Here is an 18,374-nt window from a genome sequence, read left to right as displayed (position 1 = left end):
TAAAATGAGTCAGAGAGAGAGAGTGAGATAGATAGAGAGACACACACACAGAGGAAGAGAGAGAGAGACACAGAGAAAGAGAGAGACACCGAGGAAGTCAGACAGAGTGAGACACACACACACCGAGGAAGAGAGAGAGAGAGAGAGAGAGAGGCACAGAGGAAGTCAGACAGAGAGAGAGACAGAGGGAGAGAGAGAGAGAGAGAGAGAGAGAGATAGAGACACACACACACACACAGAGGAAGAGAGAGAGACACAGAGGAAGAGAAAGAGAGAGACACAGAGGAAGACAGAGAGAGACACACGCACAGAGGAAGACAGAGAGAGACACACGCACAGAGGAAGAGAGAGAGACACAGAGGAAGAGAGAGAGACACAGAGGAAGAGAGAGAGACACAGAGGAAGAGAGAGAGACACAGAGGAAGAGAGAGAGACACAGAGGAAGAGAGAGAGACACAGAGAGACAGAGAGACAGAGGAAGACAGAGAGAGAGAGAGAGAGAGTGACACAGAGGAAGTCAGACAGAGAAACACACAGAGAAAGAGAGAGACACAGAGGACGACAGAGAAAGACACAGAGGGAGACACAAAGGAAGTCAGACAGAGAGAGACACAGAGGAAGAGAGAGAGAGATATAGATAGAGACAGAGGAAGACAGACAGAGAGTGACACAGAGGAAGAGAGAGACACAGAGGACGACAGAGAGAGACACAGAGGAAAAGAGAGAGAGAGAGAGAGAGAGACAGAGGAAGAGAGAGACACAGAGGAAGTCAGACAGAGAGACACAGAGGAAGTCAGACAGAGAGAGATAGAGAGACACAGAGGAAGAGACAGACAGAGGAAGACAGAGAGACAAAGGAAGACAGAGAGAGAGAGAGAGACACACAGACAGAGGAAGACAGGAAGAGAGAGACAGAGAGAGAGAGAGAGAGAGGAAAATAGGAAGAGAGAGAGAGAGAGAGAGAGAGAGAGACATACAGAGGAAGACAGAGAGAGAGACACAGAAGAAGAGAGAGAGAGAGAGAGAGAGACAGAGGGAGACGGAGGAAGACAAAAAGAGAGAGAAGACACAGAGGAAGTCAGACAGAGAGAGACACAGAGGAAGACAGACAGACAGAGAGAGAGAGAGACAGAGAGAGAGAGAGAGAGAGAGAGAGAGAGAGAGAGAGAGACAAAGAAGAAGACAGAGAAAGAGAGAGAGAGACAGAGGAAGACAAAAAGAGAAAGAAGACACAGAGGAAGTCAGACAGAGAGAGACAAAAAGGAAGACAGAGAGAGACACAGAGGAAGACAGAGAGAGACACAGAGGAAGACAGAGAGAGAGCGACACACAGAGGAAGACAAAGAGAGAGACACACACAGAGGAATACAGACAGAGATAGAGACACAGAGGAAGACAGACAGAGAGAGAGTAACAGACACACAGAGGAAGACAGACAGAGAGACACAGAGGAGGACAGAGAGAGAGTAACAGAAACACAGAGGAAGACAGACAGAGAGAGAGTAACAAACACACAGAGGAAGACAGACAGAGAGAGAGTAACAGACACACAGAGGAAGACAGACAGAGAGAGAGTAACAGACACACAGAGGAAGACAGACAGAGAGAGATTAACAAACACACAAAGGAAGACAGACAGAGAGAGATTAACAAACACACAAAGGAAGACAGACAGAGAGAGATTAACAAACACACAAAGGAAGACAGACAGAGAGAGAGTAACAGACACACAGAGGAAGACAGAGAGAGAGACACAGAGGAGGACAGAGAGAGAGTAACAGACACACAGAGGAAGACAGACAGAGAGAGAGTAACAGACACACAGAGGAAGGAAGACAGAGAGAGAGACACAGAGGAGGACATAGAGAGAGTAACAGACACACAGAGGAAGACAGACAGAGAGAGAGTAACAGACACACAGAGGAAGAGAGAGAGAGAGAGACGGAAGAGAGACACACAGAGGAAGAGATAGAGACACACAGAGAAAGACAGAGAGAGACAGATAAAGCCATAGCTTTTTAGACTGCCCACCCCTTAGCCATAGCTCTCTGCAGTGCCCACTCCCAAACCATAGCTTTCTGCAGTGCCCACTCCCTAGCCATAGCTTTCTGCAGTGCCCACTCCCTAGCCATAGCTTTCTGCAGTGCCCACTCCCTAGCCATAGCTTTCTGCAGTGCCCACTCCCTAGCCATAGCTTTCTGCAGTGCCCACTCCCTAGCCATAGCTTTCTGCAGTGCCCACTCCCTAGCCATAGCTTTCTGCAGTGCCCACTCCCTAGCCATAGCTTTCTGCAGTGCCCACTCCCTAGCCATAGCTTTCTGCAGTGCCCACTCCCTAGCCATAGCTTTCTGCAGTGCCCACTCCCTAGCCATAGCTTTCTGCAGTGCCCACTCCCTAGCCATAGCTTTCTGCAGTGCCCACTCCCTAGCCATAGCTTTCTGCAGTGCCCACTCCCTAGCCATAGCTTTCTGCAGTGCCCACTCCCTAACCATAGCTTTCTGCAGTGCCCACCCCTTAGCCATAGCTTTCTGCAGTGCCCACTCCCTAGCCATAGCTTTCTGCAGTGCCCACTCCCTAGCCATAGCTTTCTGCAGTGCCCACTCCCTAGCCATAGCTTTCTGCAGTGCCCACTCCCTAGCCATAGCTTTCTGCAGTGCCTACTCCCTAGCCATAGCTTTCTGCAGTGCCCACTCCCTAGCCATAGCTTTCTGCAGTGCCCACTCCCTAGCCATAGCTTTCTGCAGTGCCTACTCCCTAGCCATAGCTTTCTGCAGTGCCCACTCCCTAGCCATAGCTTTCTGCAGTGCCCACTCCCTAGCCATAGCTTTCTGCAGTGCCCACTCCCTAGCCATAGCTTTCTGCACTGCCCACTCCCTAGCCATAGTTTTCTGCAGTGCCCACTCCCTAGCCATAGCTTTCTGCAGTGCCCACTCCCTAGCCATAGCTTTCTGCAGTGCCCACTCCCTAGCCATAGCTTTCTGCAGTGCCCACTCCCTAGCCATAGCTTTCTGCAGTGCCCACTCCCTAGCCATAGCTTTCTGCAGTGCCCACTCCCTAGCCATAGCTTTCTGCAGTGCCCACTCCCTAGCCATAGCTTTCTGCAGTGCCCACTCCCTAGCCATAGTTTTCTGCAGTGCCCACTCCCTAGCCATAGCTTTCTGCAGTGCCCACTCCCTAGCCATAGCTTTCTGCAGTGCCCACTCCCTAACCATAGCTTTCTGCAGTGCCCACTCCCTAACCATAGCTTTCTGCAGTGCCCACTCCCTAGCCATAGCTTTCTGCAGTGCCCACTCCCTAACCATAGCTTTCTGCAGTGCCCACCCCTTAGCCATAGCTCTCTGCAGTGTCCACTCCCAAACCATAGCTTTCTGCAGTACCCACTCCCTAGCCAGAGCTTTCTGCAGTGCCCACTCCCTAGTCATATCTTTCTGCAGTGCCCACTCCCTAGCCATAGCTTTCTGCAGTGCCCACTCCCTAACCATAGCTTTCTGCAGTGCCCACTCCCTAGCCATAGCTTTCTGCAGTGCCCACTCCCTAGCCATAGCTTTCTGCAGTGCCCACTCCCTAGCCATAGTTTTCTGCAGTGCCCACTCCCTAGCCATAGTTTTCTGCAGTGCCCACTCCCTAGCCATAGCTTTCTGCAGTGCCCACTCCCTAGCCATAGCTTTCTGCAGTGCCCACAACCTAGCCATAGTTTTCTGCAGTGCCCACTCCCTAGCCATAGTTTTCTGCAGTGCCCACTCCCTAACCATAGCTTTCTGCAGTGCCCACTCCCTAGCCATAGCTTTCTGCAGTGCCCACTCCCTAGCCATAGTTTTCTGCAGTGCCCACTCCCTAGCCATAGTTTTCTGCAGTGCCCACTCCCTAGCCATAGCTTTCTGCAGTGCCCACTCCCTAGCCATAGCTTTCTGCAGTGCCCACTCCCTAGCCATAGCTTTCTGCACTGCCCACTCCCTAGCCATAGCTTTCTGCAGTGCCCACTCCCTAGCCATAGCTTTCTGCAGTGCCCACTCCCTAGCCATAGCTTTCTGTAGTGCCCACTCCCTAACCATAGCTTTCTGCACTGCCCACTCCCTAGCCATAGCTTTCTGCACTGCCCACTCCCTAGCCATAGCTTTCTGCACTGCCCACTCCCTAGCCATAGCTTTCTGCAGTGCCCACTCCCTAGCCATATCTTTCTGCAGTGCCCACTCCCTAGCCATAGCTTTCTGCAGTGCCCACTCCCTAACCATAGCTTTCTGCAGTGCCCACTCCCTAGCCATAGCTTTCTGCAGTGCCCACTCCCTAGCCATAGCTTTCTGCAGTGCCCACTCCCTAGCCATAGTTTTCTGCAGTGCCCACTCCCTAGCCATAGCTTTCTGCAGTGCCCACTCCCTAGCCATAGCTTTCTGCAGTGCCCACAACCTAGCCATAGTTTTCTGCAGTGCCCACTCCCTAGCCATAGTTTTCTGCAGTGCCCACTCCCTAACCATAGCTTTCTGCAGTGCCCACTCCCTAGCCATAGCTTTCTGCAGTGCCCACTCCCTAGCCATAGTTTTCTGCAGTGCCCACTCCCTAGCCATAGTTTTCTGCAGTGCCCACTCCCTAGCCATAGCTTTCTGCAGTGCCCACTCCCTAGCCATAGCTTTCTGCAGTGCCCACTCCCTAGCCATAGCTTTCTGCAGTGCCCACTCCCTAGCCATAGCTTTCTGCAGTGCCCACTCCCTAGCCATAGCTTTCTGCAGTGCCCACTCCCTAGCCATAGCTTTCTGCAGTGCCCACTCCCTAGCCATAGCTTTCTGCAGTGCCCACTCCCTAGCCATAGCTTTCTGTAGTGCCCACTCCCTAACCATAGCTTTCTGCACTGCCCACTCCCTAGCCATAGCTTTCTGCACTGCCCACTCCCTAGCCATAGCTTTCTGCAGTGCCCACTCCCTAGCCATAGCTTGCTGCAGTGCCCACTACTGCATTATTGTGCTCACCAGACCCAAGCACTGTGCACTGTGATCACGATCAGTATAATAAATCTTCCTTGGCGTCCCTGATATTGTGCCCCATAAAGTATCTCCTCCATGCCACAGTGGTTACCAACACTGCAATGACCCCTCCCCGGCACTGTAATCACTTTAATTACAGTGAGCTCCTGTTGGCACCTAGACACTTTTATAGTGATGCTCACCGTTGTTGCTGTGCCGCACACAGTCCTGGAACACAGCACTCCACCGTTCCTGTTCACGCTCGTTCATTACACAGAAGTGGTAGTGTCTGCAGTATGCATGCCACAGGATAACTGGGTACTGAGTAGCACATTTCAGCTGCCCGTTGCCTGCTTTCCCTTTTCCCCCTGTGTTTCAAGAAGGAACAGACCATACATTTGCCAAACTGAAGCAGATTAAGATGTTTTACATGTTTAACACTTCACAGTCACACACAATAGATACTGGGAACACTCATGCGCAACCCTGGCACTGGGCACACACAAGCCAAGCACACAGAGGCACTGGGCACACACATACACATGCCAAACACACATAGGCACTGGGCACACACATACACAAGCCAAGCACACAGAGGCACTGGGCACAGACACACACACAAGCCAAGCACACACAGGCACTGGGCACACACATACACATGCCAAGCACACAGAGGCACTGGGCACACACACAAGCCAAGCACACAGAGGCACTGGGCACACACATACACAGGCCAAGCACGCAGAGGCACTGGGCACACACATACACATGCCAAGCACACAGAGGCACTAGGCACACACACACATGCCAAGCACACAGATGCACTGGGTACACACATACACATGCCAAGCACACAGAAGCACTGGGCACACACATACACATGCCAAGCACACAGATGCACTGGGTACACACATACACATGCCAAGCACACAGAAGCACTGGGCACACACATACACATGCCAAGCACACACAGGCACTGGGCACACACAGGCACTGGGCACACACATACACACATGCCAAGCACACAGAAGCACTGGGCACACACACACACATGCCAAGCACACAGAAGCACTGGGCACACACATACACATGCCAAGCACACAGATGCACTGGGCACACACATACACATGCCAAGCACACAGAGGCACTGGGCACACACAAGCCAAGCACACAGAGGCACTGGGCACACACATACACATGCCAAGCACACAGAGGCACTGGGCACACACATACACAAGCCAAGAACACACAGGCACTGGGCACACACATACACATGCCAAGCACACAGAGGCACTGGGCACACACATACACAAGCCAAGCACACACAGGCACTGGGCACACACATACACAAGCCAAGCACACACAGGCACTGGGCACACACATACACAAGCCAAGCACACAGAGGCACTGGGCACACACATACACATGCCAAGCACACAGAGGCACTGGGCACACACATACACAAGCCAAGCACACACATACACTAGCCAAGCACACACAGACACTGGGCACACACATACACAAGCCAAGCACACACAGACACTGGGCACACACATACACAAGCCAAGCACACACAGACACTGGGCACACACATACACATGCCAAGCACACAGAGGCACTGGGCACACACATACACAAGCCAAGCACACACAGACACTGGGCACACACATACACATGCCAAGCACACAGAGGCACTGGGCACACACATACACAAGCCAAGTACACACAGACACTGGGCACACACATACACATGCCAAGCATACAGAGGCACTGAGCACACACATACACATGCCAAGCACACAGAGGCACTGGGCACACACATACACATGCCAAGCACACAGAGGCACTGGGCACACACACACACACATGCCAAGCACACAGAGGCACTGGGCACACACATACACAAGCCAAGCACACAGAGGCAGTGGGCACACACATACACATGCCAAGCACACAGATGCACTGGGCACACACATACACATGCCAAGCACACAGATGCACTGGGCACACACATACACATGCCAAGCACACAGAAGCACTGGGCACACACATACACATGCCAAGCACACAGATGCACTGGGCACACACATACACATGCCAAGCACACAGAGGCACTGGGCACACACATGCCAAGCACACAGAGGCACTGGGCACACACATACACATGCCAAGCACACAGAGGCACTGGGCACACACATACACAAGCCAAGAACACACAGGCACTGGGCACACACATACACATGCCAAGCACACAGAGGCACTGGGCACACACATACACAAGCCAAGCACACACAGGCACTGGGCACACACATACACAAGCCAAGCACACACAGGCACTGGGCACACACATACACAAGCCAAGCACACAGAGGCACTGGGCACACACATACACAAGCTAAGCACACACATACACTAGCCAAGCACACACAGACACTGGGCACACACATACACAAGCCAAGCACACACAGACACTGGGCACACACATACACAAGCCAAGCACACACAGACACTGGGCACACACATACACAAGCCAAGCACACAGAGGCACTGGGCACACACATACACAAGCCAAGCACACACAGACACTGGGCACACACATACACATGCCAAGCACACAGAGGCACTGGGCACACACATACACAAGCCAAGCACACACAGACACTGGGCACACACATACACATGCCAAGCACACAGAGGCACTGGGCACACACATACACAAGCCAAGTACACACAGACACTGGGCACACACATACACATGCCAAGCATACAGAGGCACTGAGCACACACATACACATGCCAAGCACACAGAGGCACTGGGCACACACATACACATGCCAAGCACACAGAGGCACTGGGCACACACACATGCCAAGCACACAGAGGCACTGGGCACACACATACACAAGCCAAGCACACAGAGGCACTGGGCACACACATACACATGCCAAGCACACAGAGGCACTGAGCACACACATACACATGCCAAGCACACAGAGGCACTGAGCACACACATACACATGCCAAGCACACAGAGGCACTGGGCACACACATACACATGCCAAGCACACAGAGGCACTGGGCACACACATACACATGCCAAGCACACAGAGGCACTGGGCACACACATACACATGCCAAGCACACACAGGCACTGGGCACACACATACACATGCCAAGCACACACAGGCACTGGGCACACACATACACATGCCAAGCACACAGAGGCACTGGGCACACACATACACATGCCAAGCACACACAGACACTGGGCACACACATACACAAGCCAAGCACACACAGGCACTGGGCACACACATACACAAGCCAAGCACACACAGGCACTGGGCACACACATACACATGCCAAGCATACAGAGGCACTGAGCACACACATACACATGCCAAGCACACACAGGCACTGGGCACACACATACACATGCCAAGCATACAGAGGCACTGAGCACACACATACACAAGCCAAGCACACACAGGCACTGGGCACACACATACACATGCCAAGCATACAGAGGCACTGAGCACACACATACACATGCCAAGCACACAGAGGCACTGGGCACACACATACACATGCCAAGCACACAGAGGCACTGGGCACACACATACACATGCCAAGCACACACAGGCACTGGGCACACACATACACAAGCCAAGCACACACAGGCACTGGGCACACACATACACAAGCCAAGCACACAGAGGCACTGGGCACACACATACACAAGCCAAGCACACAGGGACACTAGGAACACATGTGATAGACACTCATAAGCTTACAATAAGTACACTACCAAAACCTGGGCATACATGAGCATTCTTACACTGCTGGCACCCGAGGACACTGGTCACTTATGAATCTAGCATCCAGAGACACTGGAGACTTATCTCTGGTAACCAGACACAGCCAGGCACTTGCACCAAGAGACACAAGACACAAACACATGATACCAAGACAAATCGTAACACATAAATGTCTTCCAGGCAAATTGGTCACACACCCCTGATAATCAGACAAGGGACACGCACCTGGCAAGATGGTGCTTAGTAACTCATTGTACTGTTCCAATGAGGTCAGGACTTTATACCCAGCACAGTTGATGCCCGCTCTGGGCTGCAGACCGCGATCATATGCCTAAGAGAAAGACATTGGTACATGAAAATCACTTTAAGTGTGTGTGTGGGGGGGCACTGTAATTGCTGAAGATACAATCTATAAAACGGACTCACTCACCATGTATAAAAACAAAATGTATGCTTACCTGATAAATTTCTTTCTTTTGCGATGTACCGAGTCCACGGATTCATCCTAACTTGTGGGATATTGTCCTTCCTGACAGGAAGTAGCAAAGAGAGCACCACAGCAGAGCTGTCTATATAGCTCCCCCCTTAACTCCACCCCCCGGTCATTCGACCGAAGGCCAAGGAAGAAAAGGAGAAACTATAAGGTGCAGAGGTGACTGAAGTTTACATAAAAAAAATACTATCTGTCTTGAATAGACAGGGCGGGCCGTGGACTCGGTACATCGCAAAAGAAAGAAATTATCAGGTAAGCATAAATTTTGTTTTCTTTTGCAAGATGTACCGAGTCCACAGATTCATCCTTACTTGTGGGATACCAATACCAAAGCTTTAGGACACGGATGAAGGGAGGGACAAGACAGGGACCTTAAACGGAAGGCACCACTGCTTGCAAAACCTTTCTCCCAAAAATAGCCTCCGAAGAAGCAAAAGTATCACATTTGTAAAATTTGGAAAAGGTATGAAGCGAAGACCAAGTCGCAGCCTTACAAATTTGTTCAACAGAAGCATCATTTTTTAAAAGCCCATGTGGAAGCCACCGCTCTAGTGGAGTGAGCTGTAATTCTTTCAGGAGGCTGCTGTCCAGCAGTCTCATAAGTCAAACGGATGATGCTTTTCAGCCAAAAGGAAAGAGAGGTAGTCATAGCCTTTTGACCTCTACGCTTTCCAGCATAGACAACAAACAAAGAAGATGATTGGCGAAAATCTTTGGGTGCCTGCAAATAAAACTTCAAGGCACGAACCACGTCCAAGTTGTGCAACAGACAGTCCTTGGAAGAAGGATTAGGACACAGAGAAGGAACAACAATTTCCTGATTTATATTCCTGTTAGAAACAACACTAGGGAGGAACCCAGGTTTGGTACGCAAAACCACCTTATCAGCATGGAAAACAAGATAAGGCGAGTCGCATTGTAATGCAGATATTTCAGAAACTCTTCGAGCTGAAGAGATAGCAACTAGAAACAGAACTTTCCAAGATAGAAGCTTAATATCTATGGAATGCATGGGTTCAAACGGAACCCCCTGAAGAACTTTAAGAACTAAATTGAGACTCCATGGCGGAGCAACAGGTTAAACACAGGCTTAATTCTAACTAAAGCCTGACAAAAAGCCTGAACGTCTGGGACATCTGCCAGACGCTTGTGCAACAGAATAGACAAAGCAGATACCTGTCCCTTTAAGGAACTAGCGGACAATCCCTTCTCCAATCCTTCTTGGAGAAAAGACAAAATCCTAGGAATACTGATCTTACTCCATGAGTAGCCTTTGGATTCACACCAAAAAATATATTTATGCCATATCTTATGATAGATCTTCCTGTTGACAGGCTTTCGAGCCTGAATCAAGGTATCTATGACCGACTCAGAGAAACACCGCTTTGATAAAATCAAGCATTCAATCTCCAAGCAGTCAGTTGCAGAGAAATTAGATTTGGATGCTTGAATGGACCTTGAATCAAAAGGTCCCGTCTCAGTGGCAGAGTCCATGGTGGCAGAGATGACATGTCCACCAGGTCTGCATACCAAGTCCTGCGTGGCCACGCAGGCGCTATCAAAATCACTGAAGCTCTCTCCTGTTTGATTCTGGCAATCAGACGCGGAAGGAGAGGGAATGGTGGAAACACATAAGCCAGGTTGAACGACCAGGGTACTGCTAGAGCATCTATCAGTACTGCCTGAGGATCCCTTGACCTGGATCCGTAACAAGGAAGTTTGGCGTTCTGACGAGATGCCATCAGATCCAATTCTGGTGTGCCCCATAGCTGAACCAGTTGAGCAAACACCTCCGGATGGAGCTCCCACTCCCCCGGATGAAAAGTCTGACGACTTAGAAAATCTGCCTCCCAGTTCTCCACCCCTGGAATATAGATCGCTGATAGATGGCAAGAGTGAGCCTCTGCCCATTGGATTATCCTGGAAACTTCTATCATCGCCAAGGAACTCCTTGTTCCCCCCTGATGATTGATATAAGCTACAGTCGTGATGTTGTCCGACTGAAACCTGATGAATCCGGCCGAAGCCAGCTGAGGCCACGCCTGAAGAGCATTGAATATCGTGCTTGAATTAAGATGTCGTCTAGATAAGGCGCCACTGCTATGCCCCTCGGCCTTAGGACCGCCAGAAGGAACCCTAGCACCTTTGTGAAGATTCTTGGCGCCGTGGCCAACCCTAAGGGAAGAGCCACAAACTGGTAATGCCTGTCCAGAAAGGCAAACCTGAGGAACTGGTGATGATCTTTGTGGATAGGAATGTGTAGATACGCATCCTTTAGATCCACGGTAGTCATATATTGACCCTCCTGGATCATTGGTAAAATAGTCCGAATGGTCTCCATCTTGAAGGATGGAACTCTTAGGAATTGGTTTAGGATCTTGAGATCTAGAATTGGTCTGAAGGTTCCCTCTTTTTTGGGAACCACAAACAGATTGGAGTAGAAACCTTGCCCCTGTTCTGTTTCGGAACTGGGCAGATCACCCCCATGGTAAAAAGGTCTTCTACACAGCGTAAGAACGCCTCTCTTTTTGTCTGGTTTACAGACAATTGAGAAAGATGGAACCCCCCCCCCCCCTTGGAGGAGAATCTTTGAAATCTAGGAGATACCCCTGGGTTACAATTTCTACGGCCCAGGAGTCCTGAACGTCTCTTGCCCAGGCCTGAGCAAAGAGAGAAAGTCTGCCCCCTACTTGATCCGGTCCCGGATCGGGGGCTACCCCTTCATGCTGTCTTAGTGGCAGCAGCAGGCTTTTTGGCCTGTTTACCCTTGTTCCAAGCCTGGTTAGGTCTCCAGGTTGGCTTGGATTGAGCAAAGTTCCTCTCTTGCTTTGCAGCAGGGGAAGAGGAAGCGGGACCACCCTTGAAGTTTCGAAAGGAACAAAAATTATTTTGTTTGGTCCTTGTCTTATTTGACTTATCTTGAGGGAGGGCATGACCCTTCCCTCCAGTGATGTCTGAAATGATCTCTTTCAGTGCAGGCCCGAATAGGGTCTTACCTTTGAAAGGGATGGTCAAAAGCTGACCAGGACTTAAGCCATAACGCTCCTCGCGCCAAAATGGCAAAACCTGAATTCTTTGCCGTTAATTAGCAAGATGAAAAGCAGCATCTGTAATAAAAGAATTATCCAACTTAAGGGCCTTAATTCTGTCCAAAATATCATCTAGTGGGGTCTCCATCTGAAGAGCCTCTTCTAGAGCCTCAAACCAAAAAGCAGCTGCAGTGGTTACCGGAACAATGCACGCTATAGGTTGAAGAAGAAAACCCTGATGAACAAAAAATTTCTTTAGGAGACCCTCTAACTTTTTATCCATAGGATCAATGAAAGCACAACTGTCTTCAATAGGTATAGTTGTACGCTTAGCCAGAGTAGAAATAGCTCCCTCCACCTTAGGGACCGTCTGCCATGAGTCCTTTATGGTGTCAGAAATGGGGAACATTTTCTTAAAAACAAGAGGGGGAGCGAACGGAATACCTGGTCTATCCCACTCCTTAGTAACAATGTCCGAAATCCTCTTAGGGACCGTAAAAACATCAGTGTAAACAGGAACCTCTAAATATTTGTCCATTTTACACAATTTCTCTGGAACGACAATAGGGTCACAATCATCCAGAGTAGCTAAAACCTCCCTGAGCAATAAACGGAGGTGCTCTAGCTTAAATTTAAATGTCATATCTGAATCTGTCTGAGGGAACATCTTTCCTGAATCAGAAATCTCTCCCTCAGACAGCAAATCCCTCATCCCTACCTCAGAACATTGTGAGGGAATATCGGATACGGCTACTAAAGCGTCAGAAGGCTCGGCATTTGTTTTTTCTTAACCCAGAGCTACTGCGCTTCCCTTGCAACCCTGGCAGTTTAGATAAAACCTCTGTGAGGGTAGTATTCATAACTGAGGCCATATCTTGCAAGGTGAAAGAATTAGACGCACTAGAAGTACTTGGCGTCGCTTGTGCGGGCGTAACTGGTTGTGACACTTGGGGAGAACTAGATGGCAAAACCTGATTTCCTTCTGTCTGAGAATCATTTAATGCCAAACTTTTATAGGTCAAAATATGCTGTTTGCAATTTATAGACATATCAGTACAATTGGGACACATTCTTAGAGGGCGTTCCACAATGGCTTCTAAACAAATTGAGCAATGAGTTTCCTCAGTGTCAGACATGTTTAACAGACTAGTAATAAAGCAAGCAAGCTTGTAAAACACTTTAATGAAAAAAACACAATTTGCAAAAACGGTACTGTACCTTTAAGAGAAAAAAAGGCATACACAAACTGCAAAACAGGTTAAAATTGCTTCAAAAATTCCGAAATTTTAACAGTGTACCCACTAAGCTTGCACCACAAGTAAGGATTGCACTACAAGTAAAAAAGCAATAATCCCCCAAATGAAAAAAACGGATTGATAATTGTCTAAATCCGGTTAAAACCTCCTAAAGCACCTTGCCGCAGCTCTGCGGTGGCCCAACCTGCCCTTAGGAAGAGATAATATGGGGTTTAAAGCTTCAATTAGTCCCTCAGAAGTCTATCAGGACCTCAGGAGAAGTTGCTTGCTGCTTGTAAATGTAGGCCACGCCCACCTCACTCGATGTTGCTGGGGCCTACACAAAACTAACAAACCCTGCCTGAAAGCCATGTGGGTTATAAACAACCCCAAAGAACCCTCAAGCAAATGTCCCATAAAACAGAAAACGTTACTCCCAGACACAAAAACGTTTGTCCCAAATTCACAAAACAAACTGAGTGCCCACAAAAAATTAACCCTTTATGCAAGCTAGTAAAAACCTCTGATAACACTAGGATTACTGCTTCCCCTTCCCCTAATGGGAAGGTACCATTTAAAAATAACAAACACTTGATTGAAGATAAAATAAAACTAACAGTTTAACACCTCTTCTCTTTACCCTTCCTGCTTAGAGCCAGCAAAGAGAATGACTGGGGGGTGGAGTTAAGGGGGGAGCTATATAGACAGCTCTGCTGTGGTGCTCTCTTTGCTACTTCCTGTTAGGAAGGACAATATCCCACAAGTTAGGATGAATCCGTGGACTCGGTACATCTTGCAAAAGAAACCATGCAATTTTTATTCAAAGCTACATTTAAATCATTGGTACATTAAACACCACATTGTGCCCACTGTGAACTGGAAGTGTTTTGGTAAGAATATTTACAGAAGCGTTGAACACCGCACGTGGTAAACAATGTTGTACTTTTGCTATTGATCTCAGTATACTCACCAGCTTGTTATCGTACAGCACCGGGCCATAATGGTGAGGAACAAGGCAAAAGCGGTTCCTCCATTTCCTAGTGTCCTCTATGTACTGGAAGAGGTTCCCAGAAAAAATCACTTGGTCCTTTAATGGTGTCTGAAGAGAAAAGAGACAGAACGGGGGAATCATAAGACAAGAGGTAGGAGAGACAGAGAAAGGCAAGTGGTAAAGAGGAGGGCGCACAAAACTATAATGGTTTATAGAATGAAGCAGGAGGAGAGTGAAAGATCAGGGAGAGAGGAACATGAGGTTTGTGTGTTTCTGAGCTTTCGTCTGACCTACCTTGCGATGCAGCAGTTGCGTCTGTGGACCTCCGTTGCCTTCGATCTCATATCGCACACTATTAAAGAGCGCAACACCGTACTGTTCCTCATACAGCTTTCCAAACTCTGTTAGAAGTTTTCCTGTACGTTCTGCAATAGATTAAAGAGCATACTTAGTATAGAAAGACACCACAAAGCCGACAACCAAAGAAAAAGCAACAAATATGACAGCTTCAAGGAGGTCCGTAAGCAGATGCTTTTGCTACAATTTAGATACAAGTAATATGTGATTTTAAGTCAGCACTCTACATGGAAATTATATTCTGTGAAAGGTCTCCATGACAAAAAAGTGTAATAAAAAAAATGCTGTGTGTGTTTAACCTCTGCAAATGTGTTAAACACATAGTTAAAGTCAGCTGCAGACCAGCAATGCACTACTAGGAATTCGCTGGGGATGTGAATTTGTCAGTTTAGTTTGCAGATGAACGCGGCTGCTCGTGGCATTCAGCTCTTTTTGGAGCTAGATTTAGTCTTGTGAAAGTGCAACACACTAAGATTTGGATTTGCACAGAGCTTAATGTGCGGCACTTTCACAAGAAGAGAAATCAGCCGAATGACGCGAGAGGGCGCTTATTCCACAGCTAACAAAACTAATGCACATCCCTAGTTTATATACATACTGAAGACATAATAAACTATTATACTGCATTTAATCCAGCTGCTTCTTTCACAAAAGATACCGTTTGTTTTTTATTGGACTAGCAAATCAACGCATTATTAGAAAAATAATAAAAACGTTGCGTCTTCTAAATAAAATGAGGACAATTTGATTTAAAAAAAATGGCAGAGCAATATTACTATAAAACGTTATCTTTTTATAGGGGCCCTAAACACGGTAGATAGCATAATCAATACATGCAGAATAAAGCATACAATGCAAAGCACTAGACAAAGTTACTTTTGTTTTCCTTCCCACTACATCATGTGACAGCCATCAGCCAATCACAAAATGCGTATATGTACAGTCTGTAAATCTTGCACATGCTCAGTAGAAGCTGCCGCTTCGGAAAGTGTAAATATAAAAAGACTCTGCACATTTAGATAATGGATGTGAATTGGAAAGTTGTTTAAAACGGTCTGCTCTATCTGAATCACGACAGTTTCATTTTGACCTCAGTGTCCCTTTAACAGATAATAATGCGCTCTTGGTTGCACTCTTTACAATACAAATTATTTATGTGAAACAAAACCTTTTTAACCTTTTCATGCCCCCAAAAAAACAAAAACATTTTCATAGTTTTTGTAAATGAACATTCCACACTGGATTTCTAATCAGAAGAAAAAAGGGACAAGAGTCTTTTCAATTGACTTCATTCTTTTGATGTCCTCTGCTGAAAGTGTAGGCTCAGGAGCAGCAATGCAGTACTGAGAGCTAGCTGATTATTGGTGGCTGCACATATGTGTCCCTTATCATGGGCTATGCTCTAGAGCCGATGTAAACATCTTTTTAACCCCTCGAGTTAAACACAAAATGATATGCAAACAACAGTGTGATAAAGTGCTCTAACAGATTACAGCAAGTTTATGTCACTTTAAAATGTTTACAAAACGAGACAGCGGAAACAGATCAGTGGTTTATAGAATCCAATTTACATTCTTTGATAAATAGGCATTAGTGGTCAGTTATGTAAGACTAATTACTCTATATATTTATAGCACAACCACCCTAGTGATACACAGTACTTGCAAGACAGAAGTGACAAACTCATACAACAGGTTCTGAGCTACCACTATAGGCAGATTATAGCTTAGAGCAAGTCAGCACCAGGAAAAAACAATGCATGCTTACCTGATAAATTCCTTTCTTTCATGGTGGTGAGAGCCCACAAGCCTTGAAGTGTGGGATTGAATTCCTGCCACTGGGAGGAGGCAAAGAACCCCAAACAAGAACTTTTAAGCCCTCCCACCTCCCAGTACTACTCAGTTTAACATATAGCTGAGCAGAAGAAGGTTAAAGGGACATGAATCCCAATGTTTCTTCATTTTAAACAACTTTCCAATTTTATTTCATTGTCAATTTTGCTTCATTCTTGGTATCTTTTATTAAAGTAGCAGCAATGCACTTACTGGGAGCTAGATCAGACATCCTCAAACTCCGCCCCTCCAGAGGTTTAGGAACTACATTTCCCATGATGCTCAGCCAGCATATCAGCGGGTTCAGCATCATGGGAAATGTAGTTCCAAAACCTCTGGAGGGCCAAGTTTGAGGATGTCTGAGCTAGATGAACACACCAGTAAGCCAATGATAACGGGAAAATTTGTACAGCCACCAATCAAAAGATGACTCCCAGCCCCTGAGCCTACCTAGGTATGCTTTTCAAAGGATACCAAGAAAACAAAGCAAATTAGCTAATCAAAGTAAATGGTATTCTCAATCTTAAACACAAAAGAAAATGTTTGCCTTTCCTACCTTTTCTGTTAAAGGAACATAAAACCCAAAGCAGGAGCAAAAATGTTTTTCTCTTTTATAAGGTGGTGAGAGTCTATGAGCCTTGACATGTGGGATCCAACACCCAAGCTGTGGAGTCCTCAAGAAAAGAGGGCAGGACAAAAAGAAAAGGCAGTTCCTATGTGTCAGACACAGTTTACTGCCCAAAACATCAAAACAATAACATTTGGCCGATGTGTGTAAGGAGAACCAGGTTGCAGCTCTGCAAATCTATTCCACTGAAACCTCATTGTTAAAGAACCAAGAAGTGATACTGAGCTGTAGATCATTTAGGGGGCGACTTTTCCCCCACCAAGAAGTGGATACTGAGCTGTAGATCATTTAGGGGGCGACTTTCCCCCCACCAAGAAGTGGATACTGAGCTGTAGATCATTTAGGGGGCGACTTTTCCCCCACCAAGAAGTGGATACTGAGCTGTAGATCATTTAGGGGGCGACTTTTCCCCCACCAAGAAGTGGATACTGAGCTGTAGATCATTTAGGGGGCGACTTTCCCCCCAGCAAGAAGTGGATACTGAGCTGTAGATCATTTAGGGGGCGACTTTCCCCCCACCAAGAAGTGAATACTGAGCTGTAGATCATTTAGGGGGTGACTTTCCCCCCACCAAGAAGTGAATACTGAGCTGTAGATCATTTAGGGGGCGACTTTCCCCCCACCAAGAAGTAAATACTGAGCTGTAGATCATTTAGGGGGCGACTTTCCCCCCACCAAGAAGTGAATACTGAGCTGTAGATCATTTAGGGGGCGACTTTCCCCCCACCAAGAAGTAAATACTGAGCTGTAGATCATTTAGGGGGCGACTTCCCCCCACCAAGAAGTAAATACTGAGCTGTAGATCATTTAGGGGGCGACTTTCCCCCCACCAAGAAGTGGATACTGAGCTGTAGATCATTTAGGGGGCGACTTTTCCCCCACCAAGAAGTGGATACTGAGCTGTGGATCATTTAGGGGGCGACTTTCCCCTCACCAAGAAGTGGATACTGAGCTGTAGATCATTTAGGGGGCGACTTTCCCCCCACCAAGAAGTGGATACTGAGCTGTAGATCATTTAGGGGGAGTCTTTCCCCCC

At 47.7% G+C, this 18,374-nt stretch overlaps 1 protein-coding gene across 3 annotated transcripts in view; it reads right to left on the bottom strand.

Annotated features, from left to right (window-relative positions):
• Positions 1-18,374, bottom strand: part of LOC128642628 (protein Niban 2) — a 306,526-nt gene that overhangs the window by 110,419 nt on the left and 177,733 nt on the right. For all 3 annotated transcript variants that reach the window (XM_053695409.1, XM_053695410.1, XM_053695411.1), the window contains exons 3-6: positions 14,816-14,946; positions 14,501-14,629; positions 8,999-9,104; positions 5,159-5,323 (exon numbers count right to left, since the gene is read on the bottom strand). In XM_053695409.1, coding sequence (XP_053551384.1) covers positions 5,159-5,323; positions 8,999-9,104; positions 14,501-14,629; positions 14,816-14,946 — 531 coding nt within the window. The remainder of the gene's footprint in view (positions 1-5,158; positions 5,324-8,998; positions 9,105-14,500; positions 14,630-14,815; positions 14,947-18,374) is intronic.

This window comes from Bombina bombina, chromosome 12 (assembly GCF_027579735.1).
Source record: "Bombina bombina isolate aBomBom1 chromosome 12, aBomBom1.pri, whole genome shotgun sequence".
Lineage (NCBI taxonomy): Eukaryota > Metazoa > Chordata > Amphibia > Anura > Bombinatoridae > Bombina > Bombina bombina.
Note: the sequence above shows the minus strand (reverse complement) of the source record. Positions and strands in the feature narration are given on the sequence as shown.